At 44.6% G+C, this 21,569-nt stretch overlaps 1 protein-coding gene across 1 annotated transcript; it reads right to left on the bottom strand.

Annotated features, from left to right (window-relative positions):
• Positions 1 to 6,681: 6,681 nt before the first annotated feature.
• cdc42ep3 (CDC42 effector protein (Rho GTPase binding) 3) lies at positions 6,682 to 13,724 on the bottom strand. Its single transcript, XM_030069876.1, has 2 exons — positions 13,480 to 13,724; positions 6,682 to 8,391 (listed from the first exon to the last, which is right to left on the bottom strand). Exon 2 carries the CDS (start codon positions 8,158 to 8,160, stop codon positions 7,063 to 7,065), a length of 1,098 nt encoding a protein of 365 aa, XP_029925736.1. The 5' UTR covers positions 8,161 to 8,391; positions 13,480 to 13,724; the 3' UTR covers positions 6,682 to 7,062.
• Between the last annotated feature and the right edge of the window lie 7,845 nt (positions 13,725 to 21,569).

Below are 21,569 nucleotides of genomic sequence, written 5' to 3'. Positions count from 1 at the left end.
CCTTAAAAGGCAGAATCCTGAAGGCTGCTGGCCATAAGAGCAGGAATGTAGTCCTCTGACCTGAATACTGTGTGCTTTCAAAGATTCAACTTTCCATGGTTGTAATACTTACACACAGGTATAGAGACAGCTGTCATGTTGGGATGGGACTTAAAAGTGCACTTGATGAAGTAAAATATGAAAATTAAATGGCTGCAATCTATAAAAACACCCAAACTTCCACTTTTTTTTTTTTTTTTTTTTTTTATAGATAATGCCTTTCTCAAAGAAACAAGGAAGTAATGAAGTAAGCAACAGCATGCACGACCACAAACTAGACCACGGCAAATAAAACCTCTGTGCACATGTGACAGCGGCCAATGTGATTTTCTGGTGATATCAGTTGATTCCCTATTTCATCACTGGTAGCATTATTAAAACCTCCCCGGGGCACTAATAGCACCAAATAGTGTTAATTAGGGTGTAAAAGCCCCGTGTGTGAATCGACACAGTGACCTTCCTGTTCACTGTCAGTGGAACAGCTGCGGGATGCACCTCCTGACTTCAAAAATTAAAATGTTGCTCCATTTTTCTCTGCTGTTAGAGGAGTTTTATGAGTTGATCATGTTAACAAATGTTGATTTTGTTTTGCTAAATGAATTTGTACGGAAAAAGCAGACATAATTAGATAACACAAACAACTGATTTATTGCATCGGTAGTTTAAAGATGGGGCTCAACAGGCCACATGATATAAACTGCATCCCAAAATAAAGCCCTGCGCCAAGGTCACCGCTGGAAGTTGTGACAATGCCGGTGGTGCTGTTACCACAGAACACATGCCCCGTTTGACCAATCAGCAGTGAAATTTGGTCAGGGCCTCCGTTGACCCATGACCACCGTCTTGTGATGGTGATGTATGCATTTGGAAACGACGTCACTTTTTGTCCCGTTGAGGCTGATTGGACCTGAAAAGTTTTGTGCAAGAGTAGACGGACAGATGGACAGGGGTGATCACATAACCCCTTACCAGAGGTTTCACCACCTTAGCTGTGGTAATAACACTGAACACACTCATAATACTGAAGAAGGAATGCTCTGTTCTAAGCCTTTTTTGCAATAAAAGTATTCAGCATATATGTAGCCTGTAAAATCACTATTCTTTCCTCATCTCCTCACATACACCGCCACCAGGGCAGCTTGATAAACCGTTTACTGCCTCATGGTGGGATCCTGAGAGGTGACTGGGTACAATCATCCCAGACAGAAGTGTTGTTGAGCTGCTGGAGGAAAAGAGGGCAAGTGATGTCACCCCTATCTATAAAGGGAGATACCCACTAAGCCCGCCACCCTGCCCCTCAGTGTGGCATTGAAGGAATTCCCAGGGGGTTGTTTGGAGGAAATGCAGTAAAGAGCAAATGTATAAATACCTCCTTTGCGTGAATATAGACTGTCGGGCACCCTCATGGGTAGTTGCTGCCCTGTATGAAGGCCATGCCATTTTAAATGAGACGACATAGAGCTAAGGACAATCTTAGACTCACATGATCTCAGCTTTTGGTTTCATTCCCTCGCTCTGCCTTAGAAGGCCAGCTCACATGCAGCACCCAGCGAGCGCATACATTACTTTCCAATCAGTCACAGTCCCATTCTCCCCGGACTGGAGCAAACATGAATAAAATATGAATAATTCATGGATTGTTTTCAGTGCGTGGGGGTTGTGGTAAATTAAGCCGATTAAAATGGCAAGCACAGACTTTATGCTCAGCTCCGTGTCTCGAAGAAACTCACTTCTTCTCATTTCGCTGACAGGAGGATGGCAAATGTCACGAGCCGCAGTTTGAGCTCAACAAAGCGACATGAAGGCTCCAGCGTGTGGAGTCAGGAGCCACATACTTTCCAGAAAAAATGTTAACCATGTGCATTGTATTGGTGTCTGACACTGGCCTTTGACTTGTTAAACCCAGTAAATTAGTACACCTCGAACACATCATTACACCAGTGTGGGGTGACTTAGTGGGGAAAATAATGTAAAGGATAGTTCCGAAATTTCAAAGTAAATCATTTCTCTTTATTTCTTTCTTTATTTACTTCTAGCTTTTTTTTTTTTTTTTTTAATTGGACCTTAAATGGCTGGCCAATCTATTTATCAAACACGGATGTTTTTTTTTTTTTTTTTTTTTTTTCTGAAATTTACTTCATAACATTCATACTCCCGACTCAGTTAACCAATGACGCTGACTTCTTCAGGTATTTTCTTGGCTAAGTGGCGTCACACACACACACGCTTTATTCTGAAAACCGAAATAAGCAAAAGGTTAAAAAAAATCAAATCTATCGGAAGAAGACACACATGATTTTTTCCCCAGTGAGGTAATGACTGATAATGCTAGTTTGAATAAAAATGTGCAGCTGATGTTGGAGACTAGACGCCATCCTACATATTGCTCAACAACAATCTACGATGGCGTATTAGGGCCTCTGTAGTGAGAAAAAATTTATGAGAAAAAAAACTGAAAAATCAGAGATTATAAAGTCACAAATCTACGGAAAAAAAGGAAATTCTGAGATTATAGTCATTAATTTATGAGGAAAAATTTGGTTTTTTTCTGATAAATTTGTGAGGTTTTTCTTTCAGAGTTTTTTTCTTGGAATATTACCCCCCTCTCCAACTCCATTTTCCCCCCTTTGCTAATACACCGCTGTAACAATCAGTATTTATCACTTACTAATGAAGAAATGTGAGATGCAAAAGTAAATCTACTCTAATCAAATATTTGTGCCATGCTCAAACGTTTATGCTCTGTGGACATTATAACTAATCTGAAGATTACAGCTATTGTCCATCCTAAGTGCCCTCATAACTTTGATGCACACATTCTTGAAACTGTTAGGAGTTCCAGGTAAATTAAATGTATATTTAAGTGCAGCTCTTGTTTTGGTCTACATAGCACAGCGCTGCGCCTGAATGGCGTCTGGGCTTCGTCTGCCTGTGAGGTGACACTCCTCTAATGTTTAACTCCCGTCCTCTCTCTCCCTTCCTGTCGGCCTTCACGTGCTGAAGATACAAACTTCTCGCTCGCTATGGTTACTGTCAGCCAAACAACAGTCAACAGCATCGTACCAAGGTAACCGCCGCCTGCCAGACCAAACTGCATGCGACCTATCTTGTATCTGCACTGCGTCAACCCCTTTTTCTCCCGCTCACTTCCTTCACCCGTGCGAAAAAGCTCCTGCTACGCTCTCCCGCTGTTGTCTTTTGAAAAGCAGCTACGGTTCCACGCTGCTAAATCAGCAGATCTGGGGAACGCTCGGTTCCAGCCTCCATGCTCAGCAAAGTCGATGTTCCCAGAGAACTCACCTTACTCCGACCCCGATTATCTTAGTCATGGCATTTGGTTTTCAAGCACGCACAGTATGCATTTTCAATATTGAATGATATCTCCCCCCAGTGACAAGCAATAATAATATTTATGAGACAAGCCTTGCTCATGCCTCAGATATTTCCTCCTGTCCGGTCTGTTGGCTGGATGGAAACTGCGATAGCTCTGTTTGGGCTTATGTTGTACAGTAGGACAGTGAAGCGAAGACAAGAGGAGCTTTATCCTTGCTGTTCATGCCTCTGCTGTCTCCATCTAGGGCCGGGGAGCAGGGAAACATCTTATTAAAATTTCCCTCTCATCCGCCTGACATAGCTCAAGTCCTGCTATGCGAGGCTCCTTCACTAACACCTCTGTGTGAGAGACAGTGTGCACATTATTCGGCTCTCTTGTGGAGGTTGGGTGGAAAATTTTGCTGGGTCTGAGTTGTGCTTTCTTTGGCACCGCTGGCCTACGGGCCAAAGCTTATTCATCTGTGAACTGACAGCTTCACCTTAGCCCAGGAAACTGAGGAGCTTGATTCCCCCGGATCCCCAAGTCTGTTGGAAGAAGTTTCACAGCATGTTCTTGAATGATTTACCTGTAGTTTTGAAGGAAATACCATGAGAAAACAGCCTCTGCATGCCATGATAAAAATGGCCTATTTCAAGCTGTGTTAAATGTGTTTGATCGCCACAAAAAAACTTTCAATGTATGTTTCTTGGTTACCATATGGTAGAATTATCCAAAACAGGCTAATGGGTATACATGTCTTTATAGTTATGTTCCTCCTTTTTCCCATGGATGTGTCACCACTCTACTAAACCACAGCAACAAAATCAAAGAGGCAGAATTTAGTAATTTAGGCTTTTTCTTTTTTTGTCAAGTAAGCGACTGGTTGGGAAATTACAAGGCACCAGGTGGTGGCAACACCCCTGCCACCTCCCTCTCTGTAGGGCGCTTTTCTGAGAGTAGCACTGCTAATCTGACAATCAGTCCCCCATTCAAAGTAAATGCCACTTGTGTATGTTTGCCTCCACATAAAAACACAGATGGCAAATTTAAATCAAAATGAACATGAATTTCTTAAATGACATGATTTTTTGAGAGATGCGGACAAACTAAGAAAGGCTTGTTGATGGTGGAACAAGTGGAATATTGTTCTGTTGAGCTGTGTGGGTGTTTCTCGCACAATGTGATGCTTGATGTTGTTGCTGTACAGCGTCTTTGTGGTGTTGACTGAGAATATGAGGCGCTTGGATTCAAGGTTTCTTCAGGTCAGACTTCCACCTTGGCTCTGGGCCTGTTGTAATAAAAAACAGTCCAACAGGACTATTTCTACCTTCCGTCTCTGGTATTTGCTGTTCTGCCCTGGGGGTCCAATAGGAGACTAAACCATGCAGCAACAAGAGAAGACAGTCTGGGATCACCAGTAGCCTGCACACTGTTTCAGGTTGCATAATTCGAATAGAAATCCAGAGAGATTTGCTCTCTAGGCCGAGTGAATACAAATTATAGAGACATCAACCTTACATCATTTGTATGACACAAGCGCTACAACCAGCGAGGCACGAAGCCAACTGGTCGCTCAAACAAACAAAAACAACCTCCCTTGAGCTTCAACATTTCATGCAGAGCACTGAACTGTAAGAACAAAAAACACAAAGGCAGTGTTCAGAATGTAACATATGTCGAGTATTTGTATTGGATTTCATAAAACACTCTGGTATTTCCTGGTATTTTGAGTCAGAGGGCTTTGGCATCTCCTCACTAATATTTCTGATACGTTACACAACACAGCATGCACACTGCTGTGGTCGCAACTTTTTTGTGAACAGAGGGGAGCTTGCAAGGGGTCCACGCCTGTCAAACGAAGGCTGTCATCAAGTCAATGATGTACCATCACAGGTAGAAGCATAGTAATTACCCTGACAGCAAAGGTTTCTATTACTCATGCTCGGAGGTTATGTGCTTCAACGATGCATATGCAAACCCTTTTAACACTAATGCGGGGATTTTCCAGTGGCTGGTGTATCTGCTACAACATGGGTTTTCTTTGTGTGGGGAAATGCTCATGCCTCCTGTAACATCTGGTTTAACATGGCTGGAGACGCCACAGCTGGGCTGGCCATGGTTGTTTACGGACACTCTGAGGTCGCTGAGGGATTCGGAGAAGTTTGCCACACTGGCCCGCTGCAAGACACAAACAGGATCAAATCCGGATAATGATTTGCGTGCGAAATTAGCTCGGCGACACAAACACGGCCCTACTTTAGATGTGGTGTGCGGAGGGAGCGCAGGCAGGTCGCCTTACTTTACTAGGCCAAGCATGACACAGTGGCACGTGGACGTTAGGGGGGGATGTGCGCCCCTTATCTAGGATTTGTGAAGGGCTTCCCATGTACGGTATTCAAGAGGGACAACACAGGCCTCCATAGGGTCTTGTTATGACTTACCTTATGTTTCCTGCAGCTGAAAAGCCTGTAAAAGGGGCGAGGAGGTGTAAGGAAGGGGTGGCAGGGTTCAAGAGACTGCAAGCTGTCTTTCTCTTTCAGTCTGTTGCTTTAACACTGCTGGGTCAACATATCTTCATTGTAACTAGACATAGGGAGAGGGCCCATCCATCGCTCAGCGCTGAGCAAAGTTTGCCTGCCAGTTGTAAGAGCATGTTTTACAACCCCATCTCCCTATACATTCTGGGTGATGGATATTGTGGCTCTAAGACCAAGCCCCTCCCCCCCTTGACTCAAAACAGCTGATTTATGTCTAGTCCAGGACACTTGTGCACTGTGGCTGGAATGCAGGGAATTTTAAAGACCCCTCCTCTGCTTGTCCCGTCCACTTGCACACAAATGGAGCAGGCGCCTGGTTGGACAGATGAAGGCCCACCGGTGCTCCCACTGCAGGACAGCGAGGCAGAATGCAAGGAATGTCCGAGGCGAGAAAATAAATCCATTCTATCCTCTCTGTCAATCTGTAGCTCTGTCTGTCCTGGCTAAAACATCTTTTGCCTTGTCTTTTCCCTCCCTTCTTTTTTCTTTTCTTTTTTTTTTTCAGTCTGATGTTAAGCCTCTCTCATGATTTTGCCTTATCTTTTGGAATCAACTCTCTCACACATTCCTCACAAGAAACTAGGCGAACTAGGACAAAATTTATTTATTTGTGTTACCATATTAAAAACACAAATATGCATAGTATTCTGTTCTTTGAACGAGTCATGTGGCAAACAAATCGTGTGACAAACAAAACAGTGCTTTGTTAAACACATTAAAAGTCACACAAAATGCAGTGTTTTCATGGAGAAACAGATAAATTGTGTAAAAAAAAAAAAAAAAAAAAAAAAAAAGCAAAAGCAACCTCAAGACTTGTATAGTATCTTTTACATAAACTGCATAAGTCAGGATAGGAACACAAATCTATCATGTATTGATTTTTTTTACAGTAATTTAATCAATAAATCAAAGGCACGATGGCTGTGTTTTCGCTGTAATTCAATAGCACATGCATCTTAAACATGCTGACAGACAAAAAAAGAAGAATCAACACTCCATAGAAGCTAGAATACTTGTTTTGACAATAAAAACATAAGCAGCTCTGTCTATTTTAGCTCATTTTCATCACAATGATACTGTATATCCAGACACCATTTTGATTGCTTTGTGAGTCTCTGTTCTCATGGCTACAGTTCATTAATTCCCTTTCTCTTCTTGGGGCCCGAGCACTGCTCAAGGCCTGCTCTTCGCTGTAGGTTTATCCATTATGTTGAGCACATCATCCAGGATGGATGGGCCCAGATCGAGTTCGAGGGAAAGGAGTGACCCTGTGATCTGGGTGAGGGAATCCCGGGACGAACTCTTCTCCTTGGAAAACTCAAACTCAAAATCACAGATGCGGCCCTCTTCCACCCCACTGTCTCTGTCCACCCAGTCTCCGTTGCATTTGGAGGATGCCTTCTTACAGCCCAGGGTAATGTCATTGTTAAAGTGTTCATAACCGTTGCAGTTGCCGTTGCCATTGAAACTCCCCCTGCCGTTGCTGATTCCACTGCCGTGCCCGTTACTCTTGAAGCTCCCTTTGCCGTCGAAGCTGTCGAAGCTGTCGCTGCTCGTGTTGCTGTTCAGGCTTCCTTTAAATGTGCATATGCTGTTGCTGTGGCCATTGATGTAATAAGATGGTGACTTCTCGGGGAGGTTTTCACCCTTGTTTATTTTATTCGCTTTGGCAACTGACATAGAGGTCAGCTTCTCTGGTTTTTCCAGCAGATCCAGAAGAACATCGGGTTTTGACTGGATATCTGCAGAGGGAGGCGAGGGATCGCTGGTGAAGACGTCCATGGAGCGCAACAGAGCATCCATCTGTAGGATTTCTACCTCCTCAGCCCTGTCAGGCTTCAGGGGAACTGCAGGCCCCACGATGTCCTCCAGAGGCTCTGGGGGCAGCGGGAAGACATTGGAGGAGATCAGGGGCAGAGTGAGTGCCTGGCAGCCACCAATGGTTGGGAGGGAAATGGCGTTCTTGAGAACCGGAGAGGGGGTCTCAGCAAAGGAGGCATCAGAAGTGCTGTTTGCTCTGAGAAACTCGTTTTGGATGCCAAACTGAGGGTGGACCAGCTCTCCCTTCCCTGGAAGGAGCTCATACTTTCCCTGGAGGAAGGACATGTCTCCAAAAGCATCTCGCTCCCCGCCTCTCCCGATGTGGATGGTGTGGCGAAAGTCTCCGAGCGGTGGACTGATCATGTCCGGGGACAGTATATCTCTCAGGCGACATTTTTTCCCTTTCTTACTATTGGTGGGTTTCAGGTAGATCGGTGCTTTAGCTGGCATGGCTGTGACTGTGAAAGATCTCAGATAGGTAGCAAAGAACAGTAGTTAATTCTTTTTGAGTTTTGAAGGTTACAGTGTCCCTGAGGCAATGCTCCAGTTACATTCTTGGGAACACAGCGGTCATGTGCGGCTCCTGAAATAACTTCATTCGCTGTGTCATTGATCAGGAAATGTGATTCCAAGTATTTCTGGTGTTGTCCGGGGCTGTAGAAAGGCCAGAGGGCCACTTCTCTGAAATGAGAAAGAAAGGCAGATTGATCACACTTTTAGTCAACGGTCTCCACTCCAAAAACTGTGTCAGTATTAAAGCTTGATAAATTATGTATTTCTATCAGCTTGCTTCTGGGATATGTTGCATGCAAAGTGTCTATGTTGCTTTATGCGTTCCAGTCAATAAGTCAACAGATTTACTGAAGCTACCTTCCCCACTGACCCGCTGCTGCTGATCTACAGCTCCTGTCACCTAGCATCCACATAAAGAAATCTGGTAACCAACACAAGTCCTATAAATACGTTCTGGACCCCGCACAAAACATCCTCATCATCCGCTTGCATCTGGAGAGCGTAGGAGCCAGAGGAGAGGAGGACGAGGCTTGGCCTAAGGCTGCTGTTGCACATTCACATTTCCACACATGAGCCTCCGTTGGCCTCCCCGCTCTGGATGCGCTAATGTGGAACAGCTGGACCGCAGATTGGGAGAGGAAAAGCAAAGGGGACTTTACTGGGATCAGAGCAGGGCAGCCAGTTTTCAGAGCGGGCTACTGCTTAGACACGCACAGAGATAGAAGAAGATGAACCAGAGGGGAGAGCATGTGCAGAAAGACGGGAGCAAAGGGGTTTAGGGGGCTTGTGTGGGAGCGATAGAGCGAGGGATTACATGGGTGGATTTTAAGAAAGAAGGTGATGCAGATGGTGATTTGATTTGGCACTGACATACAGGAGATCTGCTTCATGTTTAGTAAGGACCGGGATACCAGCATGGGTAAACATTATTAAGGGGTACCGGATTTGATAAAACATGCACGCCTTCTCAGAGCTATTCTTTTACAATCCCAACAGAAAATGCCATCATGTTTGCAATCGACTGGTACAGGATGAGCTCAGAAGAATGAGATGAGATTAGGTTTGACCGTTTGAGGTGACATGGCAACGAAGAAGAAGAGAGGGAAAAATACGCTGTGGAGGAAGGGAGTCTGCAGTGTGTGTGTGTGTGTGTGTGTGTGTCAGTGGGTGGGTTGGTGGGGGGGCGAGGTGGGGGAAGCACAAGAGAGGAGAGAGCTTTCCCATTTATAGACATATTTACTTTTGAGAGGTCTGTCAGCAGTGACCGTCTGACGGAGTGCACTGCTGCACAAAAGTGCCTGGGCGGTCAAGTCCTCCCACCAAAATAAAAAAAAAAAAAAAAGAAGAGAAAACATCCACATTCCTGCTGCAACCGACCTCGCAGAGACACACTGCAGCAGCCTTATCAGAGATACTCTTAAGTAGGCTATGTTTATTCAGCAGACACATTAGTGAGGAGAGTGAGGAGTGAGAGATGCTTGCTCTGTGTTGGAGTCCAAACAGCAGACTGATTTTACAGCAGCATGTAGACATCAGGCAGAGACGACACGGACCTTCCTTCCCTGCATTTTCTGGCGCTATTTTCTTCTCAGTGAAACAGCCTACCTGTTCTGTCTCGTCTCAGCGTTATAATATCAGTATCCACTGTCAGCTTCAACATACTGTAAAGCATATGAGCTAGTAGACGAAATGTTCTCACTTATGAGGATGCCATTACAACACAAATAAACTTGTCACTCAGCAAGCACTATGGGAGCTATATATAGAGATGACAAACACTGCAGAGGGATGCGGAACATGTGCGGGTGTGTTGGATGGCAACGTCGCTCTCCAAGGGTCCTTGTGTGTGTGTGTGTGAATGCCGGTGGGAGTGGGAGTGTTTGTACGAGGTGCTTGACTGTGCTTGTGAGAGATAGCAGTTCTGAATGCGCGCCATGTGTGCAAAAGAGTGTGTTTGTTTGCTAATAGCGAGGAAGAGCAAGAGAATGGAGGGAGGGAGGGGCGAGAAGTGCTGCTGCAGTGTTTGATGAAGCGTAGGGAGGGGGTACAGCAAGATCCTCACTTGTTAAGATTTCCTCTTTCTCCTTTCTGCTCTCCCTGTCTTCTCTTTCCCTTTTTGCTTTTTTTTTTTTTTTCAGCCTCTTTCTCCTGCAAGGCTCAATCCTTTCTGACCTTGACAGCTGATGCACACTGCAGTGGGGAATCAGGCCCGGAATCAGAAGTTGAACAAATGCACCACCGAGCCTGCCAATCCAAAAGCTGCTTCCTGTGGGAGTGTGTTCTGCGCCTGTAGATCTGTCAGTGTATTGCTAACGCCAAGGAAAGAAGGTCACTGCCTCACGTCTGGCTGAGACACTTCCTAACATGCCTATTGATTGATTATTGGTTTGCCCCGAGACGAAATTAGACCACCTCCTTTGCCTGTGAGACCGTGTGTAGACGCCAGACACCTAAGTGGCTCCCCAGTGAGAACAAAAAAAACAAAGCTCATGAATTACAACAGGAAATAATCTTGTTTGAAATCAATAATATGGATGGAATGTATGATGCAGAGCAGCCCGGCTCTTTCAAAGCTCTCATGGAGACAACTGCTGAGCATCCCGGCCAAGGTCAACAGTTGTAGACGTTGAGAAGTCAGCTGGTATGGTGAAAGCCTGACCTTCACATCAGCCATCCTGCTGGTGGTTCAGTTTGGCCTATATGGCAAACATGACTGGAATGCAGGAGGCCACCAGCCAAGAATGAGGAAAAGAATATCCTCATCAGTCTTTATGGCGTAGCTGCCGGTGTGCCAATATACATCCAGTATGAGAGTTGATATGTCAGCATGAGAGCTCAGTTGAGTAATGGAGTGATTGAGCTTTGATTGATAAGTAACTTAAAGAATCTCTAAAATAACAGCTAGGAATGGGCCAATGTATTGTTATTAGACTATATCAGCTCTAAAAAGGAGTATTGGTATTGATTTGAGAGGTATTTTTACTGCTGATATTTGCATGATTGTGAAATCTGGCCTTTTATGACTTTGTTTTCACTAAGAGTGCGTAAGGAAGTGCCAAATTAGCAACAGAACAAACAATCTTGTTCTTTTGTTTATAAAACATTTAATTATCTTAATAAAGGCCAGTCTGAAAAGCTGAGCCGATTTTGCACCTGCACTTGTATTCTGATTCTTTAAAAAAAAAAAACAAAAAAAAAACACATGGGTATCAGTATTGGTATTGGTAGTTTTGAGTGGGAAGATATCAAACATTGCTATTGGCCTAAAAAAATCATATTGCTCCATGCCTAATGACAGTAATATGAGTAAAGCTTGCAATGGGCGCCCAACAGGAAATGAATCAATTACAGCAGCCCAAGATAGCACAGGATAAAACCTTACAGCCTGCTGACCCAATGAATCCATTTTTGTCTCTGCTGGGTGTTAGCAGTCGAGCAGGTGTACTCTGGTGTATCTCACAGCCAAGGCCAGATTTGCACTCTCCTTTTGGAATGGGCCCAAAAAAAAAAAAAAAGTGGGAACATGGCACGTGCTGCCAGCTCCGAGCCGGTCGGCGCCGCCACTGCAGAATGCGGACACGGGTTTCATTTACACCTCCAGGGAAGGAGGGACGCGTCGGCGTACCTCAGGATCGCTCGTCTGAGCATCCATCCAATCGTGATGAGTGCTGCAGGATAAAGCCAGTGTGTCATTGGGTCAGCGGCTGCTATCTGTGCAGGCGTGATGAGATCTGGAGTCGCTCCAGCCTCTTCAGCACGAGAGCTTTGCCTCATCATGGCAACACAAGGGGAATGCAGTGCCTGCTCTGGGGGTTAGTTATTAGTGAGGGGGCAGTGGAGCAGGGGGCTGCTGAAACTTTTAAGTGTAATGACAGACTGATATGGGGTAATAGGAGGTGGTAAGTTATTGCTCGTGATTTGTCTGGTTATTTCTGGACACCCCTTGTATTAATCAAGTCACGTGTGAAGTAACTGGGTCAGTGTATTCTTAGACCTAGTGTAACCCTGCTGCAGTCTAAACAAGCGCTACAGTTTAATGATGCTTGCCGTCATCACTGTACACAGGATTGCACCGTGCACAGTGATGAGGCACATACAGGGAGAAGCCGAGGGCTCGGCGCTAACAGCTGTTCGCATTATGACCTGCGTATGACTTTCCCATTCTTTAAAATAGAAGCCATACGTTCCCTAAATACACGTCCTGTGATGGAATTACGGCGCTGACATTTTACATTAGAGTGGGGCTGAGTGTGAAAATAACATGTTCTTCTGCAGCTTTGTAGTGGTTGAACAGAGCGTAGTATCAACGGCATGCAGGAGACTAACTTCGCAGTGACGTTCCTCCTACTGTGTGGTATAATCTAAAGGGCCAATCAGCAGGAGAATGATTTTCTTAATACTGTTTTAACACGTAGCCCTGGCCGGCCTTGACTTCTGCTATGTCTATAAATAGCAAAAAGACCCCCTCTTTGGGCTGTTTTAAAAAAAAAATCACAAACCACAGAGGGTAATGGTAGCTTTACAGAATAGGCTGAGCTGTTTGTTTCATAAAAAAAACCCTCAATTATAGGCAAAGGCCTTCCTTCGGGGGCCTGGTGGCTGTGTCGGGACGATGGTGAATAGCAGGGTGGAGTATTTGTTCTGTCTCTCTTTCTAGCTCCCCTGTGCCACCCGCAAGCATGGGCAGCGTTTGCCAGAGTTATCCTTGGCAGAGGCGGGCAGGAAACCATATCAAAGCATATGAAACATGAAGGGAATGTCAACACAAACGCATACTGGCAAAGTGATGAGCGCAGTCCTTCCCCCCCCCACCCCGCTTTACCCTTCAACCCCCTCCAAATCCGCTCCCCCAGGAGAGCACGGATGAAGCCAGCTCTGCATTTCACAGGAACATGCCTTAAGCGTGTAGCCGCACTAAAAATGTCCCTCTTGGAAAGCGGCGAGGATATCATGTTGCTCTTAACAGTTCGGCCCTTGTGTTTGCATGTGAGGAGAGCGTCTGCTGAACAATCACCATATAGCGCCCGCTCCATTCACGATGCATGCTCTCACTCATTTCTCTGTTACAGTGCAATAATCCTCTCTGCTCCAGAATAATTCACCACAAACCCAACACTGCGGCAGAAGTCCTTTTCCTTTCCACTAACATGACAGCAGGCAAACTCTAGCAGCATTACCCCATCCTAATCCTGACAGCACTGCACCAACCTCTATTAGGCAGGGTGTGAAGTAAAGCAAGTGCCCGCGCTCACTCACCTAAGATATTCCAGTGGGGAGATCTTGATCCTTCCCAGGTATCGGCGTTGGACTCCTGATCGCTGCAGCTTCAGACTGATGTGTGAGAGTGTGTGAGCGGCTGGGGTGCTGCTCTCCTGGCTTGTTGACACTGCCCCGCCTTCTGTCTCTGCCTTGGGGCTGCACTCCTGTCGGCTAGGACGTCTGCCGGACAGCTGTTTTGGAATTCCTCTCAGGCTCCTATTCCCTTCTGAAGCAGCCAGTCTCCTCCTACCCCTCCCTCCCCTCTTGCTCTCTCTCTCTCTTTCCTCTCTCTCTCCTCTGTCTCTAACAGCCTCTCTCTTCCCCTTCTCTCTCTCTCTCTCTCTGTGTTTCTTACCCTCTGTAGCAGCACCTGTGCTTGTCTATCCTACACAGAGCTCATATTTTTTTTAGCAGCTCTGTGGTGTTTGAGGATCCTCCCGGCTTCCCGTCCCTGGGTGTAGCTGCGGTGATACACAGCTGACCTGTCACAAGCTCTCTGGTCTTGCAGCAACAGTATCATACACCCAGCGCAATGTGGAGAAGGCGGACGCTGTGCCCGTTGCCTCATGGGATGTCTGGCTATCTCTCCCCGCTGCCTCCCTGCCTCTGTCTGCTTGGCTTTGAGACTGCCTGAATCTGATAAGAGCTATTCTGTAAATTCAGCCGGCAGCGAGCAGACACTTGACTGGCTGTGTACTCGCTGTCTGGCTCTCTCTCTCTCTCTCTCTCTCTCCCTCTCCCACTCTCTCTCTCTCCTCGAGCCTCATATCTCTATGCTTATCTGTCCCACACACAAGGCTCAGTCCCCCATTATTTAACTCCTATTCTCTGAAAAAACACACTGACTTACACCTAATGCTATCTGTCTCCTGCAAGCGCCTGCATTTTTGAAAGAGGTAGCAGAATAAGGCTGTATTGTACTGAATGGGCTAATTACTGCAGAACACCGCAGCACTGCACCACGTCAGAGGACATTTATAAATTGCCTAATGGGCAGCGCATGAGCTACTGCAACCGAAATAGACTTCCTCAGTGGAAGTCATTGTTTTTTTTTTTTTTATCATCTTTTCCTGTGCGTGGATGGAGAAAGCCTCTTTCTCCTGATGGTTTAAAGGCTCTCACCTGATGCCCTCAAGTCAAGGACACCGAGAGCCTCATGCCTGCACTTGATTTTTTTGCAGCCTCTTCATGCCCCTTGCTCTGCTCTATTCCTGTCCAAAAAAAAAAAATAATAATCCCATCTCCTTGGAAACAGGTGCTGCTCAGAGGTGATGTCACGCTCTGTAAAAAAAAGACAATGGGGAAAGCGAAGGAGAGGTGTGCATGGCAAGAAAGAGAGAGGATGAATGTGGGGGGAAGGGTGCTTATGTCTCAATCGGAGGATATATTTGTGTGTGTGTGTGTGTGTGTGTTTGTGCTTCCGTCTGCAGTGAGGAAAACGGGTGAATGCATGTCCCCACAAGTCTTAATAGCACTTCAGCAATAATCCTGTCTTTTCCAACATTTGAGGAAGCACAGCCTTCAACAAACACCGCAAATTCCCTCCCTCCCACTCACCGCTCGATAGCTCATTCTCCTTTATCCGCTTTCTCCTCACGGTCCTACTTTACGTGATAGATGGGGCGGGCGTAATAAGTAGCAATATGTAAAGCTTGCAGCAAAACGAATGCATGTGTAAGGTTGTGTCTGTGTGCGGACAGCTCGCAGTTGCTGAAACACCCTCTATTTAAGTTGCACGGCCGTCATTTGGCACCAGTTAAAGAGCACTTGCGAACGAGGGCCTTTTAGCATGGTGTTGCAGTGTCGCCGGGGGTGATGTCATCGCGGCGTCCATGTGGGCCGCACATGATCTGTAAGTAGAACGCGCACCGCTGTCTTCTCATTTAGGTTGACTGCAAAACCTTGGAAACTCCAGAGCAGCCTGACGTGCTAAATCAACCCCAAAAATAACTCATCCCACAAGATAATTTGCTCAGTAGTAGAGCAATGGGACATTTAGTCAGTGCTAAGTAGAAAGTTTGCACCAATCCAAGGTCAGATCTTCTTTGACCTTGACAGCTCTTCACGCTCCATGCTTGGCGAACTCGCTCACAGTTATTTGGGGCATCTCTCCTCCCCGCCGTTCACAGCTATTCTTGCTCGGATTCGCCCGAGAGGCAAAAGTACAAGCTTCAATACACAATAAGTGCCAGGAATATGCTTGTCATCTCATTTGTTTTTTTCCATCACAAGTTGTGTTTTGGGTTGCGTTACGGGGAGAACAAGCGCCCTCTTTTTTTTTTCATTCCAGTGCATCCAGTTCCATTAGGAGTCATTTCTTTTGGCCCAGTGTCTTTGCCCCTTGAACAAGAAGGCTCTCTGTGTGTGAAGCGGCTCTCTCCACTCTTTAGGTGTCTTGTCTGAGTTGTTCCACTGAGGTCACTTCCCTGCAACCAACACACCGCTCACTGATCCCTGGCCAGGTGAACAAGCCTGTCTCAGTCTATCAGAGAGAAAAGTCAAAGGAAAAACAGGATTTCAAGCCATAAATGGATTTTGTTGCCCTCTCGCTGTTGTGACCTGGTTTTAACTCACGAGGAACAGGATACTGCTATATTTAGGCGATGACTTCCTCCTCCGTCTCGCAGATTTCGCATTTCAAGTTAACAGCTCATCCAATTGACACATCAGATTCTGTATCCCACCCTTCCTCCTCCAGCTGCTTGTGACAGATGTGTTCACACCCATTATGGAGTGAGCTACATCCTTATCACTTGGTGTCTGAGGGTGACAAAGTGAGTGAAGTGAGGAACATGAAACACTAACACAAAGAACAGGTTTGGGATAGACTGTCTTCTAGAGACAAAAAGCTACAAATGTCTTTTCAGCGAATTTTTGGTTTTGATTTGGTCAAGCCAGGATTCATTAAGTGACATGTATAGCTAAACAATTTGAAATTTGCCATACTTTGACCATATTACCAGGCGTGAAAATCCCATTTCATTATTGGGGGGGACAATAAACAGCAAAATTTCAGAGAGTAATTCCTGGGGGGGGGGCATGAAAAAACTGCTGTCTGGCACGACTGTACCACCCTCTTTCTCTCTTAGGCTCCTTTAAAATTTGCCGTACAGCGTTGAGCACTCAGCATGTTCATATGTTTTAAATAATGGTATTGAAAGAACTACAGTCCATCAAAGTAGCTTTACAAGGACTAGAAACTCAAAATAAGCTCTTAAACTAGAAGAAATATCTTGAATAATCCAACTACATCAAACTATTCTTCAAAAAAACATAATTTATTTTAGTGTCAACAAAAAACAAAGCAAGATATGGCATCAAATAGTGACATACAGTATATGTTTGAGCTGTACACTGTCCCTTTTAGATTAAATAAGAAAATGAAACTATGCCACATAACAATGCAACTTTTTTGGCAACTTTATGGATGGAGGGGTCTTGTCCCCCTTGACCCCCCTGGGATTTCCGCCTATGCATTATGTCAATCATCTTAAAGTAACCAGTCCAGATAAGACATCCGTAAAGCATGTATGAACAGCATATAAAGATAGATAGGGGAAATATTGAAAACATTAATTATTGTCATGGTAGATTTATAGAGGGAGCTTTCAGGCCAAGTGTGGAATCAGACCAATGTCAACTCTAAGATGTAATTTCAAAAAAATCTGAAAAAAAACTGCAATTAGATGACAAGTGCAACCACATAAAAACAAAACTTCTCTGAAATAACAAAGATACCGTATTGTAATAACAATTGCATTCCTCCCCACATCCTTCACTCTCTGGGGAGGGGAGGAAGAGTTCAGGCAATTATGCACTCCCTTATTTCAGGATATTTGTCATCATTTTGAACAGCATTAAATAACATTTCATGAACAAAGTGTTCCATTTGTATTTAATATACATAGTGAATACTCCGAGCCTTGAGGCCTGTCTAAGGCCAGTCTATTATGGCTCCATTTACAATCTTATCAGCCTTTTCTCTCAGGGCTGTACTACTTTACTGTTGGTCCTCCTGTGGAAATTTATTTTCATCCTGACAGTAAACATTTCACAATGTTCTCAGCCCTACAGGCAGTACATTGGGAGGGACCCAATACTGAGGGTATTGGCCAGTGTTCTGAGTAAAGGAGATCAGTCGCTAGGAGGAGAGAGGAGGGGATTGTGGGTAGTCTAAACACCGACCTGCTCTGTGGTCATAACCCAGAATGATTTTAATGTGTGTGAGGGCGATACACCACCCTGCATTACAGTCGACCACACACCGGAGGGAGCACCTTGGCTCGTGTCTATTTTAGCAGCGCTTCAAACAGGACAGGAGGCGAAAGGTCAGAGAGTAAAAGTGCCGGGAGAGCAATGTGTCGGCTTTCAATTAAAATTCACTATCAAAAGTTATTATAGTCAATGGCATTCATCAGGTGTATTATACAAAGCTATTGGCAGTGTAATCACCGTGTTCAGAGATTTGGTGCATACATGCAACCTGATTGATTTCTATTGGAATGCCACCCCTGACCTGCAAGAAAAACTTTATGTATGTAGTATAAATTAGATAGTAAAAAGATTGCAGCAGCATTCAAATTGTAGTGGGAAAAATCCACCCTTATTTACTGCTGTAATAGTTGAAGTTTCCCCAAACTAAACATCACATTTTGGTGTAAGTCCCTCAGTCTAAAGAAAAGAATGGCTTCTTTGTTGACTCACCATTTTGAATCACTGTTCAATAATCACACAGGGAGAAATCCGCTGGAGAGGCAATGAGACCAATTTCTGCACCCACATTAGCCTCAATGAACCAGAGGCCGGTGCAGCCACAAAACATGTTTTGTTTTGACTAAGAAGAACGAATCACTTTTTCTTGACCCGTTCAATTCTCACTGCTGTGCTCTTCCTAAGTGTTGCAAGCTGCAGTGTCCATGCAACTTTTTGGCATATTTGAATTTGAAAATTGAGCCAAAGAAAGTGTGAATCAATGTTATCAGTTACATTATGCAAGTTATTTTGAAAAGCAGGCGGCTGTAATTTATTGTGTCATCCAATGTGGGCAACCAAACAGTTCAGAGGATGGAGAGATTTGGTGACCTCGTTGCTCTGGCGGGAGTGGTGATATGACATCAATGTTACTTTCAAGAATTAAATCCAAGAAAATGTGTTTCCATGTCCATCTGCACCTAATGTGCACTCATAATGTGCTCTCATCATTAAACAGAGCAGAAACAAAGTCGCTGCTACATCATTGTTTCTTCAAATAAATGATTTCCATCAGCCTTTCACTGCATTTTCTCTTCATCCATTCACCAACTTATCAACTTCAGCTGAGGGTAGAAAACCTCTTTGTGAATTGTTGTAAGAGATTCTGTGAAATTTCAGCTTTTCTCATGCATAAATTGAAAATTCACATAAAATAGGTAGATTTAAACCCCACTTCTGTTTTCACTGTTGTTCTTATCCATCTCCATTCAACAACTTCACACTCTTTTAGGGGAGTTGGTGAAAGGCATAGTGGGAAATGTTGGAAATCACTGAACCGATGCAGCACCTACAGAAAGCCAGTATAAGAAAAGGCTAAATTACAAGATGACATCCTGGAAAGCCTTGAACATCACAGACTGGTGATACAGTATTTAACACTGTAAGGTCATCTAGGATGGAGGGTGGGAGTGGGTTTCCTTTAACCTTACGGAGAAAAACTCCTTCTTCCACAATTAGACCATCTGACCACATCCATCCCTTATGTGACGATGTCTGGCACGCATCCGGAGAAAGAGAACAAGCGATATATCACATGGTGAGGAGGAGTGAGCCTTCTCATTGGAATTCCAGTAGCACTGCCACAGGCCACCCGCTCGCAATCAGCTCGGCTCGTGGTTGTCCGTTTCCACCAGCCTACATCCTGCTTCAAGCATAACCATAGCACTATTATGTCCATGACAACTGGCAGGCTGCCCTAGCCCATATCATGGAGTGGTGAGAGGCTAAAATACCATCTAATGTCAAACTGAGGCCAGCCTGAGGCCTTGACGTGAGCTGCGTTCACATAATTGGCCGGGCTGCGGGGAAGATATTAGCACTGACGCTGGTTAAGTTGTTCTCGTGTTGTGCTCTTAGAGGTGGTTTGGTAGCTTGAGGGCTGCAGCGTACTTGCGGTGCCTTTAAGCAGATCCCTGATTTATTCCTCGGACTTGGAGACTTGGCCCCTTGCAGTCTGTTTCTCATTACAAATGTGTTTAAGGAACATGCCCCACCATGTTGGAATTTGGAGAATGTACACCGACGTGGTTATATAACGCATTTCATGTGAAGATAGATAGTGCAAGAAAACTTATACTTGGATGCGTTTGCCAAGCAGCAACACTTACAGTACAGTAAGGTTTGCAGGGATGTTTCTAATTGGACACGAGGGCAGGGGAAGAAATAAACATTCACATTCCTTGTGTACAGATAGTGAGATACTGAATGAATAATTGGTCTGTTCCATTTTGACCTCGTAACATATTACATGGTTGTTGCATGGTGCTTTTAGTGTGGGGGGGTTATGGCCTCTTCTCAAATACATCATTGTCAGTTAACCTCCAATCTGATCAAAGGATGGCTTCCTGTTTTTCTCCATGCCTGCTATGATGTCCATGGGGAATCCATGTGTGGTTCCAGTTCATAGCTTTACGGATGTCTTATCTGCACGGTCGGTAAATAACATTCCTGGAATTGAGAAAAAAAAAAGCATGAGAAAGTGTCTATCTGTTGTAAACATTTGGATTTTTGTAGTGCCATTTTATGCTGTTTTTTTTTAAATGTTCCAAATTACACATTGCTGCTACTGGAGGCACACAGAGAGTTCTCAAAGTTATGTTTTTGATTCCAAAATTAATTGCACTGAAAGCAAAAAAATAATGCCAGATGTGGACGTGGATCACATTCACGTGCATTATACTGTACATTGTCAGAGCAACTGTGTTTTGGCCACTTTTCTTCTGCTTTAGATAGAGGAATGTGTGGTTTTGCTCTCAGAAATACGCTTTGTAACATCTGGCGAGATTATCTTCAGCTGCTTTGACTGAGTGAACGGCTCAGGTCATTACCAGCCATGGACGCTTCCATCTGCCAACTCTGAAACACTTTGATTAACTTGATTGCATTCGTGCTTCTTATAAAATTGCTTAATTGTGCTATTTGAAATAGGAAACACATTCTTGAGGGCTTCTCGGGCACTATGGCTGGTTTTAGCGGCAGTTCTGTGCGTGGCATCGATCCCACAGCAAAGCAAATGATTCAGCCCAGCACAGCACTGAGCACAGTGAGGCATAAAGGCATGGGGAGATTTGAGCCAGGGCTTTTTAATGTACCCAGACACCATCTGCTGTGCTCTTTATCAGCAACAGTTTCAATCTGAGACGCTGGGTCTTTTAAACAGTGAATATGACTCAGCATGCATCTCTTATCTATAGTAAATGGATCCAATTAATCTCAGTCATCTGCTGCCCCTTTCCGGGGGAGTTTGGATCATTCCCTCCCAAAGTCAATAATCAACCATATGGCTGCATATAAAATCTGTTGCAGTATGACATACCCAACATTTGAATAAAAGTTGGTTTTATTCTTACAAATGAATAACAGCACAGTTGTCTTACAATAGCATCGACTTACACTGCAGAAAATCTGCATGCTAACAAGTCATTTGGTCTCATATTCAGTCTTAAAATTCTGTTTTTCTTGAAACAAGTGCAAAAATCTGCCAGCAAGATGAGATAACCGCACTTGTTTCCAACGCTAATCGGCTTGTTTCCAGAATTTTCTTGAATCAAGAGTCATTTTCTTGATCCCAGTGGGCTGATCTGCCTCATGCTGCCTTGTTCCCATTGAACGTTAACACCGAATATGGCGCTAAACGACTTATGGAGATTTTTCGCAGTCACTGGGTTGAAATTAATAACATCTCACCAGACTGGTTTGTTAAATTTACAAACAACTGAATGATTTTACCTGCAAAATATCAACTTTTCAGCTATTTTAAGCCATGAGGTAGAGCCAAGGATGATGGATTTGCTGGGTTCAGTGTGGACACTTGTCCAAACTCGTCTGGAAAAGGG

Source organism: Myripristis murdjan, chromosome 15 (assembly GCF_902150065.1).
Source record: "Myripristis murdjan chromosome 15, fMyrMur1.1, whole genome shotgun sequence".
Classification (NCBI taxonomy): domain Eukaryota; kingdom Metazoa; phylum Chordata; class Actinopteri; order Holocentriformes; family Holocentridae; genus Myripristis; species Myripristis murdjan.
This window is presented reverse-complemented; position numbering and strand designations above follow the sequence as displayed.

Coding starts and splice junctions, on each gene's coding strand:
- cdc42ep3 (XM_030069876.1), bottom strand. CDS start 8,160: ATGCCAGCTAAAGCACCGATCTACCTGAAACCCACCAATAGTAAGAAA.